The 22,019-nt window shown below is 43.9% G+C and overlaps 1 protein-coding gene across 4 annotated transcripts in view; it reads left to right on the plus strand.

Moving 5' to 3' along the window:
* The window catches only part of SEC16A (SEC16 homolog A, endoplasmic reticulum export factor), a 110,063-nt gene that overhangs the window by 8,454 nt on the left and 79,590 nt on the right, over positions 1 to 22,019 (plus strand). For 3 of the 4 annotated variants that reach the window (XM_040324112.1, XM_040324110.1, XM_040324111.1), the window contains exons 2-3: positions 9,716 to 13,351; positions 19,737 to 19,876. In XM_040324112.1, coding sequence (XP_040180046.1) covers positions 9,779 to 13,351; positions 19,737 to 19,876 — 3,713 coding nt within the window. In that variant the 5' untranslated portion in view covers positions 9,716 to 9,778. The remainder of the gene's footprint in view (positions 1 to 9,715; positions 13,352 to 19,736; positions 19,877 to 22,019) is intronic. The other variant, XM_040324113.1, reaches the window with a different exon arrangement.

A 22,019-nucleotide genomic window follows, 5' to 3' on the forward strand; every position in this document is an offset into this window, starting at 1 on the left:
CAGCAGAGAGCCGATCGATTGCTTGTCTTCTGCTGCCGACATTGCGGGCGCGCTGGACAGGTAAGTGTCCATTTATTAAAAGTCAGCAGCTGCAGTATTTGTAGATGCTGGCTTTTAATTTTTTCGCTGGACCTCCACTTTAAAGTGATACATTGGTCTAAGGCTTGCCATACATTATACAATTTTCTTGTACAATTTTACTTTAGACTTGCCAAAACCATATAATATGAGGTCAAACCTCAACCCTTTCCATTTGTATGCGATCAGACAGGCTCTTGCACTACATAGTTGAAGTTCAATCTAAGGGAAATTGAATAAGAAAATTGTATGATGTAACTTGTTTTTTTACCTTTAAAGTGATTGTAAATGATCACCTTGTAAAACAACCCACAAAGGCAAAACGTTTTTGTACAGATATAAAAAAACATAAATACACTTTTTTTTCTCCTCCCCTTCTTTTTTTTTTTTATAAGTATTCACATACCCTCTGTTCTCAGCTCCATAAATGCTGGGGGGAGGAGAAGCAGTACACTGAGCTTCCCAGTGATTGGCTGTGTAGCGGGGACAAGTCTGATCATTGGAGGAGAGCACACTGAGTTCCCTCTAACAGGCGCTGCCGCGATAGATCTGAAATAACAGGTGCTCTTTAAATGTAAGGACATATTCTTGCTGGTAGTTAGAATCTTAAATATTTGCAAACAAAAGGTTTCCTATTTAGAATAATAAGCTGTCAGGTCGTAAAACAGCGATATCCGATCTGATTCAATCATACAGTTTGTACATAGATTTGAAAAACAATGGGATACAGGAATATTCCTGAACTTTGTTTTATCCCATAATTACTGTGACATTGTGTGAATTCCTCAATGCAATGCATGTTATCTCGGTTTGCAGAGCTTGGATTCATTGCATGAGTTTACCAAAAATTGAAATATTGTAGAATATACAGCTTCATTCTGAATAAACTAAATTATTAATGTATCTTAAATAGAAATATATCCTTTAGATATATTTTAGCACAAAATCGGGCTCATTTCTGCATAAAAACCAATGAGCTTTCAGATTTTATTACCAGGCTTAATTGAACAAGCTGGGGTTAGAAGTTCATTGGTTTCTACGCAGAAGTGAGCCTTATTTTGCGCTTTCCAGCTTTAGTAAATAAACCCCACTGTGTACTTAAAAGGTGTGTGTGTGTGTGTGTGTGTGTGTGTGTGTGTGTGTGTGTGTGTGTGTGTAAAATATATACCGTATTTATCGGCGTATATCGCGCACTTTTTTGGGGCAAAATCGTGGGTGCGCGATATACGCCGATACCCGCTTTCCCGCGCCGAGTTTTGAATACTGCGCCGTCATATACCGAGCGCAGTACACTCGGGTATAGTCGGCCAGTCTCGGCTTCTTCCGCGGTCACGTCCTGGACGTACAGGACGTGAGCGCGACAGTTGCCGAGACTGCCCGAGTGTACTGCGCTCGGTATATGCTGGCGCAGTATTCAAAACTCGGCGCGGGGAGGACGCCGCCGAACCAGACGAGGCCGCCGCGCAAGACACCAAAACTGTAAGTACAAAAATACCTTTTTTTCCACAGGATTGGGGGTCACTTTAGGGGTGCGCGGTATACGCGGGAGCGCGTTATACCGCGATAAATACGGTACACACAATCAATTCTAACTTCTTTTTTACTGCTCATGTTTGCTTGTTTTTGTCTAGGGGGATTGCTGAGGAGGAGATATTCTGTATTTATCGGCGTAAAACACGCATTCATTTTAACCACTTCCCGACCGCCGCATGTATATGTACGTCCACAGAATGGCACGTACAGGCAAATGGGCGTACAGGTACGTCCTTGCCTTTCCGCGGGTCGGGGGTCCGATGCGGCGGTCGGATTCCCGCGGGGAGCGATCCGGGACGACGGCGCGGCTATTCATTTATAGCCGCTCAGTCGCGATCGCTCCCCGGAGCTGGAGAACGGGGAGAGCCGTATGTAAACACGGCTTCCCCTTGCTTCACTGTGGCGGCTGCATCGATCGAGTCATCCCTTTTATAGGGAGACTCGATCGATGGCGTCAGTCCTACAGCCACACCCCCCTACAGTTGTAAACACACACTAAGTGAACACTAACTCCTACAGCGCCCCCTGTGGTTAACTCCCAAACTGCAACTGTCATTTTCACAATAAACAATGCAATTTAAATGCATTTTTTGCTGTGAAAATGACAATGGTCCCAAAAATGTGCCAAAATTGTCCGAAGTGTCCGCCATAATGTCGCAGTCACGAAAAAAATCGCTGATCGCCGCCAATAGTAGTAAAAAAAAAATACTAAAAATGCAATAAAACTACCCCCTATTTTGTAAACGCTATAAATTTTGCTCAAACCAACCGATAAACGCTTATTGCGATTTTTTTTTTTTTTGATTTTTTTTTTTTTACCAAAAATAGGTAGAATACGTATCGGCCTAAACTGAGGAAAAAAATATTTTTTATATGTTTTTGGGGGATATTTATTATAGCAAAAAGTAAAAAATATTGCATTTTTTTCAAAATTGTCGCTCTATTTTTGTTTATAGCGCAAAAAATAAAAAGCGCAGAGGTGATCAAATACCACCAAAAGAAAGCTCTATTTGTGGGGAAAAAAGGACGCCAATTTTGTTTGGGAGCCACGTCGCACGAGCGCGCAATTGTCTGTTAAAGCGACGCAGTGCCGAATTGTAAAAACGCCTTTGGGCATTTAGCAGCATATTGGTCCGGGGCTTAAGTGGTTAAGAGGGACGTTTCAGGAAAATACTTACATTTTAAATAAAGAACTTTGAAGCAAAATAAGAGTCAGTGCCTATCAATTCAGCCTCACCTTAAATTACTGCCGCTTTAGGGGGAGCGGGATGAGCGCCGTCAGATTACATATAGCGAGAATCTTATTTACTCAGTGGCCTCTTTAGCACCGGCTTCTTTGATGCACAGAACAGTGGTCCAAAGCCGGCCCTGGAGACAGGACTTCATATTACAGAGAGCGCTGTATGTAATCTGATGCCCCCTGGACAAAACGAGCAGTTAACCCCATGCAGTGCTTGTACAGCCCCGCTGCATGGGGAAAATAAAAATGGTGCCCATAGATCTTTTTAAGAAAATTAGCTTTTCAGTGTCACTGTAAGAGTGTTCTATAAATTCACTTGTTACTGTTACAATTAATAAGTAAACAACTAGTGAGAGTGATTTTTCTTCCTTCTCCCACATTTATTACTCTTGTTGCCAGGTTTCCACAGGTAGCATAGTTAAACCTGAAATCTAGGTGTATTCTTAATGCATTGTTACATTGGGCCATCTTAGACCAGTATGCATGTCTTGTACTTGAGGGAGCGCTGGCTAAACGGACAATCGCCATAGTAATTGGCACTTTAACAGTAATAGCTGCAGCCTTCCTGTGCACAGGGGGTGACTTACTTGGCACTGCCACCATTTACAAAACACCTGTGTGAGAACGTCTAACCCTTCTGAATCTGCTCACTATGATCTCATGGTGTACATTAGAAGCTATAGCAAGTCAGGGTCTGCCTCATTTCCTGGCTGGAGCACATACAACAGTCTGTCTAGGAAAGCCTGCTTCTCCAGACTACAATGCATTTATAAATGCATTTTGATATTTGCATAATGCTTGATCCAAAATCTATCCCACGGCTCACATCATGGCTGAGGGTTCTTGGCCACATGCGGTATTGCATGCCGTTGAAGTCAATGCGGAACAAATTATTTTAGTTTCCATTGACTTCAATGGGGAAACTCGCTCTCATATGGGAGTACTTTGGATTACGAGCATTCTCCTGGAACGGATTATGCTCGTAATCCAAGGTTCCACTGTATAAACAGATTAAAGATGAACTCCAGATATGTTCATTATTGTGTAGTTCGAGCAAGTAAACGCCATCATTTCTGCATTCTGGATGTGCGTTTTAGATGTGTTTTGACATTTTCCAGATGTGTTCCCTAGACAAAAGATGGAGCATTTTGTACTTTAACTGCAATGGAACGCAGTTGATGTGTGTGAACTAGGGTCATTGGAATACATGGAAAACACTGTTCATGCATTTTTTGGTGCAGATTTAAAATGCAGTGGACTGCATCTGGTGTGAAGCAGCTCTTGGGCTACATTCACATATACGTGGGTGTAGGAGTTCATGTAAATCGTACACATTCCCACACCCGCATGCTGCACAGAAAATGCGAATAAGAGTTAATGGCTCCCCCATGCACTGAAAAATGTGGTGCGATTTCTTGCACACAGAAATCTCATAGTGCGACAGCACCATGGGATTTTCTTGCGCCCACGTTTAAAAAAAGGTGCCAGGACCTTTTTCCTGCAGGAAAAGCAAGCACAGCAGCCCACTCAAATGAATAGGCTGCATAGTCGCAAAACCTCCTCCAGAACATCACTTTGGAGGGTATTTTTTTATGCCACTAAACTCCTGAAAACGCCTTTAGTGTGCTTAGACTTATAACAGAGAAAAAAGATCAAATGCCTGTAGAAGCTTTTTTGAACTGCAGGGTGCATGAGCCCTAGGGCATCTGTATTGTGAGATTATTAACCACCTCCCGTCCCCCCTATTGTCAGTTGACAGCTGGGCCGGGACATTTATTATTTCAGGAGGACGCTTTATGACGTCCTCTCAGAATGGGCCACGCTGTGGCACGATCTGTCACACTGGCTCTATCCATCGGACACAGTCGTTGACTAATCGGTGTACCTGCTTGCTGCTGGTACCATGTGATCACTGTAACCAATCACAGAAGATCACATGACAATTGTAAACAATAGATGGTTTCCTGTATTGCCATTCATTGTGTACAATTGTGTCAGTGATCACATGGTACAGACAGGGCCAATCACACCTCATCTGTACCGTGTGATTAGTAGTGGCTAATCACAACAATACACACTGAATGAATCTGTTTTATTCAGTAAAAATTGTTGCTTATAACATTAAAAGCAATCTTAATGCGTGTAGTAAAAAAAAAAAAAATCCTGTTCCCTTCCCTCAGAAGTACAGTGTATGGTAACACTATTTCTCTGGTCAGTGTGTTAAAAAAAATATATATATATATATATATATATATATATATATATATATATATATATATATATATATATATATATATATATATATATATATATATATATATTAAAAAAAAAAAAAAAAGCCCTTTATCACTGGTGACAAAATCTAAAACATTTTTTTCCTTTTTAATTGTGACAAAAAAATTCACCATGCCTCTTACTGAATGCATTTCGGACTGCCTACTGTCAAAAAGGGGTCGTTTGGGGGATGTTTGTAATGTTCTGCTGTTTTTGGGCCTCAAGAATTTAGATGGGCCGTCAGTACATCAGGATTAATCCGTTTTTAGATGTATACCATAGTTTGGATTCTAACTTTCCTACAGACTAATATTTTCCTGATTTCAGCTACTTTCACCAAAGAAATGGAACAGTATACATTTTGGTCAAAATTTATGAAGAAAGATAATTTATTTGCAGACTTTTATAACAAACAAGTGTGTGTGTGTGTGTGTGTGTGTGTGTGTGTTTTTTTCATTTACATGGCAAAAAATCAGAAGCCCAGTGGTGCTTGCCAACAAAAGAAAGCTCCCATTTGTGCGAAAAAAAATATATAACAATTTATATTGGTGTTGCATGACCGCAATTGTCATTCAAAAGGTGATGGCGCTGAAAATTATCCTTTGCAGAAAATGGGTTAAAGTGCCTGGCAAGTGGTTAATGGCCCATCTTTGACCTAACACTTAACGAGTAAGGCATTGCACTACTTTTTTAATCTTTTCTATTTTTTTTTGCAGCAAAGTTTGTGTAAACGGGGAAAAAAAAAGATCCTCTCGGTTGTGCTTTTATGTATGTTTTTGTTCACAAAAAGATGAACGATTGCGTTTTTATGTTTTTTTCTGTATTCTGTTTTTCTAACAAATATTGCAACACTATAGTTTCAGAGCTTGCAAAAGTATCACACTGACAGTTTAATGTACAGTGAAGCGATGTAACCATGCTGAAACTACAAGTCCCATCATGCACGGCAGTTCAGTAGCAGTCGGATGGGCACAGGTCACATAAGTGCTATAAAGTCTTACTCTTTATTGCTTTTTGTGAGCCTGTGGGAAGATCATGTGACAGTCAAGCAGGTTGGCCTGAGATTGTCAGCTTGGCAGTGGTATGGTTAAGTTTACATTTTGAGATAAAACTTGCCTGTGTTAGCTTTCTTGACGTGCAATGTTCCACGCCATCAGCTATGGCAGCCAGGAGTGCATTGTACATTATTTGCTTTAGATGTTCCATTTCATCTGCAGCATTCACATTTCTCACCATCCAGAGTTCCCCTTTCAGCATGCTCTGACTCATCCTTTTACTGTTTGCTTAGGGAATTATTTTTAGCCTTCTATAATATCCAGAAAGTAAATATGACTTTAAAAGTTATTTTATAGCTGCATGTAAAACTGTATTGGTTCTATATCTGGATTGCCTTCAGTTACGGCATTGATTTACTCTTGCGGTTTTTAGATGCAGCCTGTAACCTTGTGTGCTGTTTTCAGTTTGTAAATGACAGGGTCTTGTGTTTGAATACCTTATTTCCTCTCAACATTCTGGTTGGACAACAAATCACCCGAGCAGTTAAAATACAGAATAAATAATGTTATTTACTGATCCACCCTGCAAAATGAGAATTTTATTTTTAAATCACTTAAAAGAAAACCAGCACATAATACATCAGGAAAATGTTGAGACAGAAAAAATCTAGTTGGCCGCAGACCTGAAAGGAAAGTGAGACACACAGGTTTTATCGGACTGCCCCAAGTCTTCTGTATTATGGGACAGCCAGCAAACACAGTATATAGGCTTGGTTTACAAAGACAACAAAAGGGGAAGGTGCAAACACCTAGTGCAGTGATGGCGAAACCTTTTTGAGCGCAAGTGCCCAAACCGCAACACAAAACCAACTTATTTCTTTCAAAGTGCCAACATAGAATTCACCTTGCCTCTTACAGACGATGGGACTGATGATCCCTCTGAATGAGTGCTCAGAATACACTGTGCAACATACACTGACCTACCCAACACATGCACTGACCATTGCACTCACCTACCTGCATTTTTTTTTTTTTTTTTTTTTTTTTTTTTTTTTTTTTTTACAAAAACGATCAATTTAATCCAAATTTTGGCGGTCAATCTGGATCCTGACCTAGAGACAGGGCCAGGATAAAGCAATTGAAACTGGACAGGAAGGAGTTGAAAGGGGAAGGTACCCACCAGCAGATGAGCAGCTTCAGCCTTTGCCTCTAAGAAGCGGGACACCATGGACTGATGAGATACTTAAGAAAGGTAGCTGGATGACCGCACACCAAATTTATTTATTGTGCAATATGTTGTAAAATCCAAAACTGGCAATCCATGTACAGAAGAGTTGCAAAAATAACGGCTAGCTTTTTGTACATGGATTGACCATTTGGATTTTAACCACTTGCTTACTGGGCACATATACCCCCTTCCTGCCCTGGCGAAATTTCAGCTTTTGGCACTGCGTCGCTTTAACTGACAATTGCGCGGTCATGTGACGTGGCTCCCAAACAAAATATAATTTTTTTCCACAAATAGATCTTTCTTTTGGTGGTATTTGATCAGCTCTGCGGTTTTTATTTTTTGCGATTATAAACAAAAAAACAGCAACAATTTTGGAAAAACAATATTTTTTTACTTTTTGCTATAATATCCCATTTTTTTTTCTCAGTTTTAGGCCGATACGTATTCTTCTACATATTTTTGGTAAAAAATTGCAGTAAGTGTATAGTGATTGGTTTTGTGCAAAAGTTATAGCGCCTACAAAATAGGGGATAAAATTATGACATTTTTATTTTATTGTTTTACTAGTAATGGTTATCTGATTTTTTTTTATTGGGACTACGACATGGCGGACACTTTTGACACTTTTTTGGGACCATTCACATTTATACAGCGATCGGTGCTATAAATATGCACTGATTACTGTATACATGTGACTGGCATGGAAGGGGTTAAAGCTGAGGTTCACCCTAAAAACATGTATATTCCATCTAGCATACTGCCGACATGTACAGTATGCTGTTTTTTTTTCCGCTGTACATACCGCCGCAGAAGCTTCAACCCGGCGCATAATGCTTCTTTCGGAAACTGACGCGCATTATGCGCCGGGTTGAAGCTTTTGTCATCACGTCAATCACTTAGTCTCTGAATAGGAATGCCCACGCCCGCGGGATCCACTACCCGGAAGCCGGGGGGGATATGGCTATACGGCGGTATGTACAGCGGGGGAAAAAAAAACAGCATACTGTACATGTCGGCAGTATGCTGGATGGAATGGTATATACATGTTTTTAGGGTGAACCTCCGCTTTAACACTAGGGGTCGAGGGAGGGGTTAAATGTGTTCCCTAGGCAAGATTCTTACTATGGGGGAAGGGGTCTGACTGGGGGAGGTGACCGATGCTGTGTCCCTATGTACAAGGGGCACAGCATCGGTCTCCTCTCCCTGACAGGATGTGGATCTGTGTTTACACACACAGATCCACGTCCTTGGCTGTGTAACGGCCAATCGCGGGTACCTGACGGACATCACGGCCGCCAGGCACTTGCATCGGCACCTCAGTGACGCGGCGGGCGCACGCCCGCCCGCCCCCCAGTGGCCGGAGAAGCCAAGGATGTCAATGGATGTCGTCCTTGTATTGTAGCGCCACCTTGTGGCCGTCCAAAATACAATGGCCCGAATACGAAGAGGTTAATTAATATTGCGCAATAAAGGTGTTAATTCATCCAGCTACCTTTGATTGTCTGCAGTGCACGTTTGCAGAGCTAGCACCTGATGGCAGAGTGGGTTATGCATGGCATAACATGCCTGGATCGGTGTGAACCCTTTTTGCTTCGGACTGATAACTGTACATGTCCACTCCACATCTCTCGCCTGTTTCCAATCTCTCCAGCAGCTCATTCCTCAGTCTCCCGCAAGCTGCCTCTGATCCAGGCGTGTGTTGTCTCTGTCATGCCCAGCACGTCCCCGGTGACCCCAGAGATTTGTGTGAGATACAGTTTTATGGTGGGTGCGGTGTGGATGAGACAGCTTCCATGATTGTATTTCTGCCAGCATGTCACCCCTGGCCGCTTCTACTTGGTCACGCCTGCCTCGGACACATCACTGCTGTCCTACAGACCTGTGGGAGATGTAGTTTGCGATGGGGGGTGCGGTGTGGACGATTGGGTGTCAGTGTTTCTGTGTGTTTTTCAAATTTTTCCTGGCATGCCCACAGAGAGGGCTCAGTGTGCCGGCAGTGGCACCTGTTCCATAGGTTCACCATCACTGACCTAGTGCATTACCCAAACAATATTTTTTTTCAAAGACAATAAAAACCAGTAGAATGCATAATGACAAATGTGCAGTGTTAACATGTAAGCCGGAAGATGTCATGTGGTACAAGGTACAAATGCTCCAACAACCACCCGTATACTAGCAAGCTGACATGCCACCCCCATCTTTCTTTTTTTAGCCCTATCATTCCCATGCAGCAACCCACTGCAGCTAGTCAAATTTTGGCCATTTGATATAGTTGGGGAAAAATGTAGGGGATTTTTGATTGCTTATGTTTTTAACTTTCTCTGTTTTATGCCTGCTTTATATTTTTTCTTTTCATTCTTTCAGGGTTAACCTGCAGTTTTTTTGCTACAAAAAAAATTGGGGAACTACAGCAAATAGAGGAGAAACATGCAGCCACCTCCTCCTGCTGGTCCTTCGGGAATGGGCGGACCTCCTCGAATGGCAATGACCACTAATGCATACTGGCGTAAAAGAACTCCTACTCCATCAGCCATGGCAGCCCCTCCAGTGCAGCCAGTCACTGACCCCTTTGCATTTGGCAGAATGACTCCTCAAAGTATGGCACTGGGAAATGCACCAAAGTCAAATATGCTGACAATGTCCAGTCCATCACCCTCACTGTACCCACAGCCTGGTCCTCCCTCAGCTGCTGCTGACCAATCCCTGGCTGGAGCGCAAGCATACTTACCAAGTTCTACTCCCCAACCTGTTGCAGGGGCAGCCATGCACAGCAGTGTGTCTCCTCCGTTGTTACCTAGTGGGCATTTCTCAAACAACATGGCTCCCACACCTACCATGCAACTGGGGTTTGCCCATTCAGCCCCGACATCTCTTCATAACATCACAGGAGGACTGGAAAATGCATCAGTGCCAAGTCAGGGCAGATCTCAAAGTAGGCAAAGTGTTGTTACAGAAGGGGGTAATGGAAGCCAAGTTTCAGCACCATTACAATCATATCCTCCCTCATCTTCTCAACAAACCACAGCACCTTGGGGATCTACTCAGGTTGCACCACCTACCTCCAGTCAGAATTTCCCTCCAGCTGCTCAGCATGCTGCTTACAATACCCCTTATTATTCCCCTCCTTATTTAGAAGTTTCCCACCTGCCACCCCAATCCAGTGATCAGACCTACTTCTCAGCCCCACATAGAACTGCTCCAGCATCTTTCCCACTTACTGGTGGCTCCAATCACATCCAACAGCAAAGTGCTTCTCAGTTCAACAACACTATCCCAATGGATTATATGCACAACCAAAATATTGAACAGAACAGCCGGTTTGGTCAGGCCTACCATGAACCACAGCAAAACCCACCATTACCTAGTTCTAACACTATACCACCTGGCGCTCCATTACCTGTACCTGAAAATAAGCCCCAGAGTGAATCTGCAAAAATTCTAGGCCGGGAAGGTAATTCAGGAACTGTATCAACATTTTTTAAGGGGGACGAAGCAGAAAATTTTGAAATCCTCTCAACTGAACAGCAGTTAAATGCTAGTAGGCAAGCAAGTAACATTTCCTATCAACCTGTTGGGCACTCAGCAATATTGTCTCTTTCACAAACTCAGCCAGCTGTTTCCACCTCCCAGACAATGACATCTTCACCATTTCATCCTGCTGTTACAAATGCTCCATCATTGGTATCGGAGATTTCCAGTAGTTTTCAGGATCCACATGTACTTTGGGAAGTAGACAACAGTGATAACCAACACACAGAAGCCAAAGGTGGGTCTGAACAGCTCTACGATAATGTGGAAAATATAGAGTGCGTTCAAAATCTGGAAGTCTTACCAAATGAACCCCACAATAACACTTTTCCTACTGGTTTAAATTTAGAAGGGTTAAGGTATGGATCCTTACCTGCCCCAGCTCTCCCTAAGAATATCCCCAGCCACACTGAAGGAGGTCCAAACATGGAGGCCTTTGGTGGGATGTCACGTTCTGTTCGATCTGATAGCGTATCTTCAAACTACAGTAACTTAAGTCACCGAAGTCTTCCCATCTCAACAAGACCTCAGGAACTGATAGGCACCTTTATTCAGAAGGAAAGTGGTAAACTTGAGAATGAAAGTACCAACAGTTTCTTTAAGCAAATTGATTCTTCCCCATTGAGTAAAGACTCTAATGTACAAGCTGTGGGACAGAAAACTTTCCATGGTAATTTGTCTCAGCCTCCAGCACCAAGCCCACCAAAACCTACTGGAATATTTCAGGCCAGTGTAAACAGTTCTTTTGAACCTGTTCGTTCATACATAGGTGTAAAGCCAGTTGATATAGACCAGTCAAAGATAGTTGGTGAAGTTCGAGATGCCAACAAGCACATACCAAACACATCCAACAGTGCCACATCGGCAGTTTCCCCAGGAAATCTAGAGCAACCTCCTGATAATTTGGAAACTATTTTTACTAGCAGTGCTAATGCTGAAGTTTTGAACGTAACCAGTGGTAATGTTTTTGGAGTTCCACCTTTCGATAGCCTATTGCTGGATAAACGTCCATCGTCAAGAGCTCATGGGTCAAATAAAAAGTGTGAAAGCCCTGCAACTACTCTGTGGGCCCAAGGAGAACTGCCCAATTTTGGAGGCAATGTCCTACTGGCTCCACCAGCTCCTGCTGTTTATGTTCCTCCAAAACCCCAAAATGAAGTAATACAGCCTCCAGAGGATGGGGCTATAGCTACACAAAACAGCAGGCTTGACCCAGCACAGTTTGTGACAATGCCAGAAGAGCACACCTCCTCAGAAAATCTTGAGAACCCTCCAAAAATAGGAGATGATGAACATCCTCCATCACAGGCAAGTTCTGGATATGCCAGTCTGTTGTCTTCCCCACCCACAGATTCCCTGCAAAATCAGCCTGTTCTAATTGCTCAGCCAAGCAAAAACTATAATTTGGCACAGCCTATTAATTTTTCTTTGTCTTTGCCCAATCAAATCAAGAACCTTAATTCTGTAAAAGATCCATCAGCGGCTGACAGGCCAGCTCACACTGGTAATTATATTCCTGATCAGAATGCTTCTCTTGCTTTGGTTCAGCCTGGACCTCCGCTTAAAATGCCTAATTCTCTCAATAATAATTTCCCCCCTGGCAGTGATCGATTTTCTGAAATGTTTTCCAGTTTGCCTCAAAATGTTAAGCCATCGTCATCCAATCAATTTCCACTTAATTTGGTCACAGAGGGGCAGAAAAATGGTAAGGCAGAAAGTGTAGCAGTCGAGTCAATAAAATCTTCAGTTCCTGTATCAGGGTCTTATGCGCCAGTGGGAAATTCTACTGGGACAGTTACTGTCTCAGGGAATTTGGTTGGCAGCCACATGGAAAATGTAGGTGCTGTTGATTTTACTGTGCCTCGTGCATCTACCAATCAAAATGCAAATGCTCACGCTCTATTCCAGAATCCACCTCCTATCGGTGCCCCTAACTATCCAAATCAGTCAAGCAATGTCCCTAATTTCCAGCCTGGGCCAGATATTAACAAACAAGGTTTTTATCAGCAGGTTACTAAAGTGGCTCAACAGCAGCCTTCCTTTGAGACTTTGCAGCCTAGATCGGGGCCTTTTCATGAGTACATGACGCCTGTTTCTCAGGCTCCACCAGGAGCTCCTCCAGGGCAGGTAGTTTCTGGGTCTAAACCTGTGACTTATCTACCACAACCGGCACCTCCAGTGCCAACTGGCCAGAATCCTGCAGATCTACGGTACACCGGCACTTCAGAGCCAGGAACTAAATATGAGTCTTATGAGCAGAAACCTTACCCTCCTCATCCTGTATCAACCTCAACCACACCAGCAAACCCCAGCCAGTCTGTTGGGTATCCAGAACAGGCAAGACCACCTACTTCTCAAACGCCACAGCAAGTTGATCCTTACTACTACTACAGAGGGTACGGTACATACCCATCGGCTTATCCACAGCCATATCCACCCATGGATCCTCGAGCCTCTCATCTCTACTACCAGGTAAAAACTCCACTTGGCATGTTAGAGGCTTAAAGCACCTACAGGCAAAACTTTTTTTTGTATATAATTTTTGAGGAATTAGAACACCTGTCAGTTTGTTGTGGTCTGTGTCCTCGTTGGGGAGATTCACCCTCTCTGTCTTGTTTACCATTATTAAAAGTAAAAGAAAATCCCACATTTTGGGTTGTCCCCAGAAAAGTAATAGAAGGGAAACCTTCCAATCGGGACACTAGTTCTAGTGACCTGGGGGGGGGGGGGGGGTCCCAAGGTATTCCTTTTTAAATTGCAGGAATTTTTTCACTTCCTGTATTGGCTATGGCAGAGGAAGTGAAGGGAAACTTCCCTAATGGGGCACAGATGGATAAAAACAAAGTGATAGGTGTAGATATGTGACCCTCCTTTACTCTATCCTAAATGGGGAGGGGGTGTTGAGATTTGCCTATAGTTCTATTAAAGAACACTGTCTATATCTAACATGACCCGATCATCATTTAGAAAAACAACCTTTTCGATTACACAACGTGGATCTGTTTGATGGACTACCCTTGCTTAGTGGGGATCGCTCCGCTGAGCTGGCAGATGACAGGTCCGTCTCCACTCACTGTGCAGAGACAGAACTGTCAAAGTCCTACTCTCCTCTATGGGGAGATCAGATGAAAATGAACCACCTGTCTGTTTTTGTCCGATCCACCAGACGGATGGAAAATAGGACCACCAACCGCCCTGGATTTGGCAGATCGGATAGAGGGTGTCGGTGAACATGTGTCCACTGACATCCTCTGCTCCATAGAGCTGAATGGATGGGTCGATTAGGTCCACCTAAAAAACTGACAGGTGGACCTGGTCGTACAGCTCGTGTGAAAGGGGCCAGTCTCTTGAGTAATAAGACTTCGCCTTATAAAAATCAGGATTCACTAATGACTCTGATAGTCAAAATTTAATTCTGAAGAACGTTGGCAAATACACCAAGAGTGATTGTATTTAGGTAATAGCTGACTCATTGACTACCAAAGCACTGTCTTTCCTAACTTGACAGACCAGTAGGTCTGCAAGGCAATACTTTGCCTTACAGACAAGTAGGGTGCTATACAGGTCCAGGGAAGTGATCCCCCCAGTTGAGGAGCTGAGTCCCTAAAGGTCCTTGTGACAGGAGAAGATTGGACCCCCCAGAGGGGGTCCTGTAGCATAGACTGGTTAGTCTTCTGGGGGTAGTCCCTGCTGGTGACTCACCCTTTTTCTAGGACATGACCAGAAAGGCAGACCTCCTGTTTACGTTGATGCACTGGCAAATTTGTGGAAAATCTTCTGGGGTAACCAGTGCACTGGTGCTTGGAGCCTTCTCGGCTGACTTGGACTGCTGTTCCCAGCCATGATCCCTATGTATGCATCAGCAGGCCATGTCTCGTGAATAGGTAGAGAGGAGGAGATATGTAGGGGGGTGGGGTCCCATTTATCTTCAGGTAGGGAAGAACCTGGATGCAGTATACCATGTAATTCATCCCCTGGGGGTTAGTTTGTTCCAGGCAGCTCTGACCCCCTCCACCGATCCGGTATTTCAACTACTTTAGGGTATCTTCCTCCAGTTCTTTTGTGACAAGAGAGGAATTTGCATCTGTTATCGCTGAGGTAAAGCAGCGGCTTTCTGGAATACTCTCTGGCTTGGACCTCCTTGGTTGGTCTACTCCTGGAAAACCCCAGGGTTGGGGTTTATCTTGGACCCAAAAGGCCTTTGAGTTTTCTCGCTGGTGGGAAGCAGCTTTACCACCACAGTTGTGGATGTTGACTTGTGTCAAAGCTTAAAGGTATAGGATAATTGCATGACGAGAGAGCGTGTGACTGTGAGGGAAGCCAACAGGTGACAACCAAATAGAGGGTGTAGGATGCCAGGTGTCATTGTTTAGAAGCCAGGACTTATCCATCCAATCGGGAGACAGCCACGATGACGGGGGAACGTCTTCCTCCACCTGGTGGCATTCAAGGAGCATGCACAGTCAGTGAATGCATTTTTTCAGGTGTACTGATTTTGTACATTTGCCCATTGACAAAGAAATGATCAGTCTATAATTTTAATGGTGGGTTTGTTTTTTATGAGACACAAAATAACATATCCAGAAAAAGGCATTTAAAGTTATAAATTGATTTGAATTGTAATAAGTGAAATAAGTATTTGATCCCCCATCAGTCAACAAGATTTCTGGCTCCCATGTGTCTTAACATACAGGGTAACGAGCTGAGATTGAGAACTCTCTTGTGCCGGTTCACACAGGGGCAACCCGACTTGCAGCATGACTTTGCAAGGCGATTTGGCGGATACTTCTGTGCGACTTTGAGCAACTTGCAACGCGACTTGAAGTTGCCTCTAGGACAGGCGACTTTGGCTGTGGCCAATCACAGAATAATCAGCTCTGTGGGAGGGAGGGGTTTGCCTGAATAAACTATTTTCTTTTCCTGTAAAGTTGCTTCAGTTGAGATGGAGATCCGACTTTGGAGGCAACTTCCATTGAAATCAATGGGTACAAGTTGCCTAGAAGTCACCTTGAAGTAGTACAAGAACCTTTTCTGAAGTTGGAGCAACTTCAGTAGTGTACGTTTTTAAGACGGCTCTCATTCACTTCAATGGAATTTCTTTTGTCCAGCGACAAGTCAGATACCAAGTTGCTGTAGTGTGAACCGGCACTAAAGGGAATTATCCTAATCTCAGCTTGTTGTCTGTATAAAAGACACCTGCCCACAAAAGCAATCGGATTGCAATCGCTCCACCATGACAAAGATGACCAAGACCAAAGAGCTGTACAAAGATGTCAGGGACAAGACCGTAGACCTACACAAGGCTGGAATGGGCTACAAGACCATCACCAATCAGCTTGGTGAGAGGGCGACAACAGTTGGTGCGATTATTCGCAAATGGAAGAAACACAAAATAACTGTCAATCTCCCTCGATCTGGGGCTCCATGTAAGAACTAGGGTTGTCCCGATACCACTTTTTTAGGACCGAGTACAAGTACCGATACTTTTTTTCAAGTACTCGCCAATACCGATACTTTAAATGTGTCCACAGATGCAGCCGTGTCCCCCCACAGATGCAGCCGTGTCCCCCCATACCTAGATGCCGTCGCCTAGTTAATCAGCGTGCAGGGAACATTACAGCTTTCATTTGAATAGCTGTGTGTTCCGCGCCGCGTATAGACACTCCCCCTTGCTCGGGATTGGACGGGTGATCTGCACTTTGATAGACAGAGCACCCGTCCAATCCCGAGCAAGGGGGAGTGTCTATACGCGGCGCGGAACACACAGCTATTCAAATGAAAGCTGTAATGTTCTCCGCACACTGATTAACTAGGCGGCGGTGTTGCGGTATGCGGGGGGGGGGGAGGGGGGTAGTATCGGATCTGGCATCGGGGGCATTTGCGGGAGTACAAGTACTCCCGCAAAAGCTCAGTATCGGTCCCGATACTGGTATCGGTATCGGGACAACCCTAATTAGAACGGTAAGGAATTGTCCCAGAATTACACGGGAGAATCTTGTCAATGATCTTAAAGCGGAGTTCCACCCTATTTTACAACTTCTTTGCATTCGTTTTTACACTGCCCCCTTAAATACATTTGGGATGTTTTTGTTTTTGTCTTTTAAAAACTCACGTTTTTATCTGTGAGTGTCTTATTCCCCCGCCGCGGCGGAATGGCCCCCCCCCCCCCCCCCGCCGCATCCAGCGCTGCTATGCCTCCTGGGATATGTGTGTCATCATCCCCAGGCTGGGCTGAACATCGCAGCCGTGGATGAACATCTCGGGGGGCGGGAGGGAGGGAGTTTAGTGCCGCCCATAGAGGTGGTGTCCTTCCTCTTCTCCCTCTCCAACTCCTCCCCCGTCCTAGCTCCTCCACCCGTCCTAGCACCGCCCCCGTCCTAGCACCGCCCCCGTCCTAGCTCCTCCACCCGTCCGTCACCGCCGCCCCCGTCGTCCTCCCTCCACCACCCGCCCATCTGCAGTCTGTCTCCGGTGCACGGAAATACAGATCATCAGGCAGACAGAGCGAATCTCTGTCTGATAGATCTGTATGTGAGAGCACCTAGCATAGTACAGCCCCGCCTCCCTGTACAGCCCCGCCTCCCTGTACATAGAAACAGAGCTCTGCACTGTGTGTTACAAGTCTAGTGCAGGGAGGCGGGGCTGTACTATGATCACTGTACTCACATACAGACCAATCAGAGATCCGCTCTGTATGCCTGATCATCTGTACCTCCCCCCACTCTGCACTGGGCACTAACGCCACCGCACTAACACCACCGCACTACCAAAATGAATTTATTGACAGGGCACATGTCTGGTATATGTATACACACCACATATATAACAAGATATATATATCATCTTGTTATGTAGATATATCTGCACAGGAACAAATAATTTCGTATATTTACTGGTTCCTGGAAGGAGGAGGGGAGGAGAGGTTTGCATAGATAAGGGGCGGTAACTTTCTCTGACACTCCCGTTGCTATCGAAACCTGATCTGAAACCATTACACTGCTTGTACAGCTCTGAGCATGTGCGAGGCTGAAATCCAGGAAGTCATACAGTCTGGCTTCATGATGCCCACACTTAAGATGACCCCAGTCAATTTCTGTTTTATAAAGTGTCTAAATGCTGTAACAACCTAACAAAACGGACCTTAGTTTACAGACTAACTGTAGTAGAATACATTAAGCTTGTGTATTACAGGGGTATTTATATTTAAAAAGATTTTTTTTTTCAATTTGTGGCCGGAACTCCGCTTTAAGGCAGCTGCAACCATAGTCGCCAAGAAAATAATTGGTAACCTACTATGCCGTGAAGGACTGAAATCCTGCAGCGCCTGCAAGGTCCCCCTTCCCCAAGAAAGCACATGTAAAGGCCCGTCTGAAGTTTGCTAATGACCATCTGAATGATTTAGAGGAGAACTGGGTGAAAGTATGGTCAGATGAGACCAAAATTTAGCTCTTTGGTATCGACTCAACTCGCCGTGTTTGGAGGAGGAGGAATGCTGCCTATGACCCCAAGAACACCATCCCCCATCATAAAACATGGAAACATTATGCTTTGGGGGCGTTTTCTCTGTTAAGGGGACAGCACAACTTCACTGCATCAAAGGGGCGATGGTCTGTACCAACAAATCTTGGGTGAGAACCACCTTTCTTCAGCCAGGGCATATAAAATGGGTCATGGATGGGTATTCCAGCATGGCAGTGGCTCAAAAAGCACATTAAGGTCCTGGAGTGGCCTAGCCAGTCTCGAGACCTTAATCCCATAGAAAATTTATAGAGGGATCTGAAGGTTCGAGTTGCCAAAAGTCAGCCTTAATGAGGATCTGCAAAGAGGAGTGGGACAAAATCCCACCTGAGATGTGTGCAAAGCTGGTGGCCAACTACAAGTAATGTCTAACCTCTGTGATTGCCAACCAGGGTTTTGCCACCAAGTACTAAGGCCTGATTCACACCTATGCATTTTTTTATTGCGTTTTTTCTCAGTTTCGCAGAAACGCACTACAGTCAATTTAAAAATGGTTTCCTATGGATGTAGTTCACATCTGTGCATTTTTATGGAAAGGGCCAGGGACATTTTTCTGTTCATTCCATAGACTTCAATGGATCAAAAACGTGTATTAAAAAATGCAAAATGCAACCGACACCAGGCCCAAGTCGTGTTTTGCGAAGGGTTCAAATACTTATTTCACTCATTAAAATGCAAATCAATTTATAACTTTTTCTTTTTTTTTTTTTTAAATGTGTTTTTCTGGATATTTTTGTTGTCTCTCGCTGTTAAACCTATCCAATAAAATTATAGACTGATCATTTCTTTGTCAATGGGCAAATGTACAAAATAAGCAGAGGATCTCAAATACTTTTTCCTCTCCACTGTATCTCTTTATCAGCATCCTTCATACTGATGAAGAGACCGGTACACCTTGAAACACGTTCATTGACTGTGCAGCAAAGAAGGTACAGTAAGGTGAAAAACCTTGAGACTTTAAAATCACTTTAATTGCAGCATTTTCACCCAGCTCACACCAATGCATGCTGTTGTGAACTGAGCCTGTTGGAAGCATAGGATATCGGCTTCTTATTGCATTGGGCCTGCGTTGAGCAACACATCCCAATGCACATATTGTATATGAGCCCTTAATATTTTACAGCTAATGCTGACCAAACAACTGGATTTTGATCTGCAACGTAAGTAGAATGTACCAGCATCTATATACTGTCCACTTGAGTGGATATCAACGTTTTCTGTGTAATCCATCACTCTACTAAATTGCTGGTCTGACAGATCAAAATCTTCCTGTATGTGGCCAGCTTATGAGTTGAATGAAACCGTATATAATTAATGGTCACAGGATATTCTTTTGCAGGACCCCTATGGAACTTATGACCCAGCCTACAGACAACATAGTAATAATGGATTTGTGAACCCCCCTGCAAAGTACCCTTACCAAGAACCAGAGCGTCCTAGCTCAAGGTCTAGTCACTGCTCAGACCGACCATCGTCAAGGTTTGTCTTTCTTTGAAATGCCGTTTTTTTTTCCCATATTGCATGTTTCTGATCTTCCCTTGATCCCGAGCAGCTCTGTTTGTTATCCTGCTGGAAAAAATACATTTTAAAGCAACCAGTCAGAATAGAATTATGGAAGCTGCCATTGCTGACCTAGAAGAAGCATATATATATGGTATCTGTCCCAACACTGGATCTGCACTTTCTTCTATCTCAGTGACTTGCTAAGTAATGCTGCATGGATTAGAATCTAACAAAAACAAGCGTTCATGACAAGTTACACCCACACTCAAGCAAGACGTTATTAACCGCTTGCAGCACAGCCACAGTACACTTACTGCAGCATGTGCAGGCAGCATCATGTGCAAGTATGGTGCAGTGGATTCCAGCTCCCGGTACCTGGCTGCTTTGAGGGGCCAGGGGATCATTTGATCGCTATATTATGTTGTTTTATTCATAACAGCTGTGTATCCTATAGTGATGCTGTGGTTGGCCCACAGCTATTGCATGGTACTTGGTCCAATCACTGCATCCTGTACCATGTGAGCCAATCCCAGCACATAAAGCACAGCTGTTATGAATGTAACTTGCTCATGACCGTTCAAAGCACTGCTGTTAGTGATCATCACTGTAACGACAATCAGTGTGTGTGTAAAGCAAAACCAAAACAAACCTTGATCACCAACTCCCTCAGAATAGTACAGCGTCACTATGGTGACACGGAACTACTCTGATGAAAGTATAAAAAATATATATATATATATATATATATATATATATATATATATATATATATATATATATATATATATATATATATATATATATATATATATATATATATATATATATATATATATATATATATATATATATATATATATATTTTTAACATACTGTATCCAATCGGTATCAGTCACACTACTGCCCTGGTGACGGTATGCTTTTAAAAAAAATAAATGCTTTATTTTCCAAAAACAATTGTGACAAATTACAACTTCAAAAAACTTGCCATGCCTCTTAGTAAATACCTAAGACTGTCTGTCTGCTTTCCAAAAAGGGGTAATTTGGGGGGTATTTGTACTTTCCTGGCAATTTAAGGGCATCAAGAAATGAGGTAGGCCGTTCAGGACTGATCAAATATATATGATAGTTTTATAGATGATATAACTTTCACACAAACCAATAGTCCCCAGTCATCTTCCAGGATGGCTTGCTGAGAGAGAGGCTCCTTCCACCTAGCACAGGAAATGCATGATACACATTATAAAAGACAGACCACAGGCAGGGTTTGTGTTTCCTCCGGCCAGACAGGAAGTCTAAAGAAATTATTTTTTCCTCCTGGCATTCATGCTAGGTGGCGGGGGCCTCCCCTTTCTCAGGCTGCCCTGGAATGGGAGACTTTAATTTTTACTCCAGGGGACCCCCTCTCTCCACGGTCTGGTCGGCAGCAGGCCTGTAGATTCAGGTACACTGGCAGTGTGGGACTTTGACTCGGGTGAGTCTTCTGGGGGGACAGTGTGGACTTACAGTGTCCTGATGCTTGGTGCTCAGCTCAATAGCATAGTGGTCTGGGCTCCTACCTTTTGAAAGCAAAGGAAGTGGCTTAGCAGCATGTCGGTAGCAAACACAGACCTGGTGCTCGGGGCTACAAGCTCCTTTAACTGTTCCAGAAGAGGCGTCCAATCCACAATGCCAGACCGGGATCCTCACTGCTCGACCTTTAAGGGTAACAACGAAGATGGTTGAAGCCATTTTGTCCTGCGCTGGTAAGTCACCAGAAAGGAGACTATAAAGCAGGTCTGGGACACCTGCAGACTCTGGCCCTAGGGTAAGAAAAATGGCAAATGGGGGTTCCTCTTTTCTTACTCCCTGGTGCAGGGGGCACCAGGGGTTTTGAGGTGGTTCTCTGTACTATCCACAGACCGGCTAGTCGGGGGGGGCTTCATTTGGGTCTCCCTAGGTGGATGGGTAACGGTCATAGGGTAAGCATCTGCACCATGTCTCTTTGTAAAAGGCTCATTCCATTATGTCCTCTTCCACTAGGGTAGAGGATGGGAGCAAAAGGGGAACCACCTAAGGAACAGATGCACAGCCAGCAAGTACAAGTTATCTACTACCTGGATACCGGCTCCAGTGCTGA

Source organism: Rana temporaria, chromosome 9, assembly GCF_905171775.1.
Source record: "Rana temporaria chromosome 9, aRanTem1.1, whole genome shotgun sequence".
NCBI classification, from domain to species: domain Eukaryota; kingdom Metazoa; phylum Chordata; class Amphibia; order Anura; family Ranidae; genus Rana; species Rana temporaria.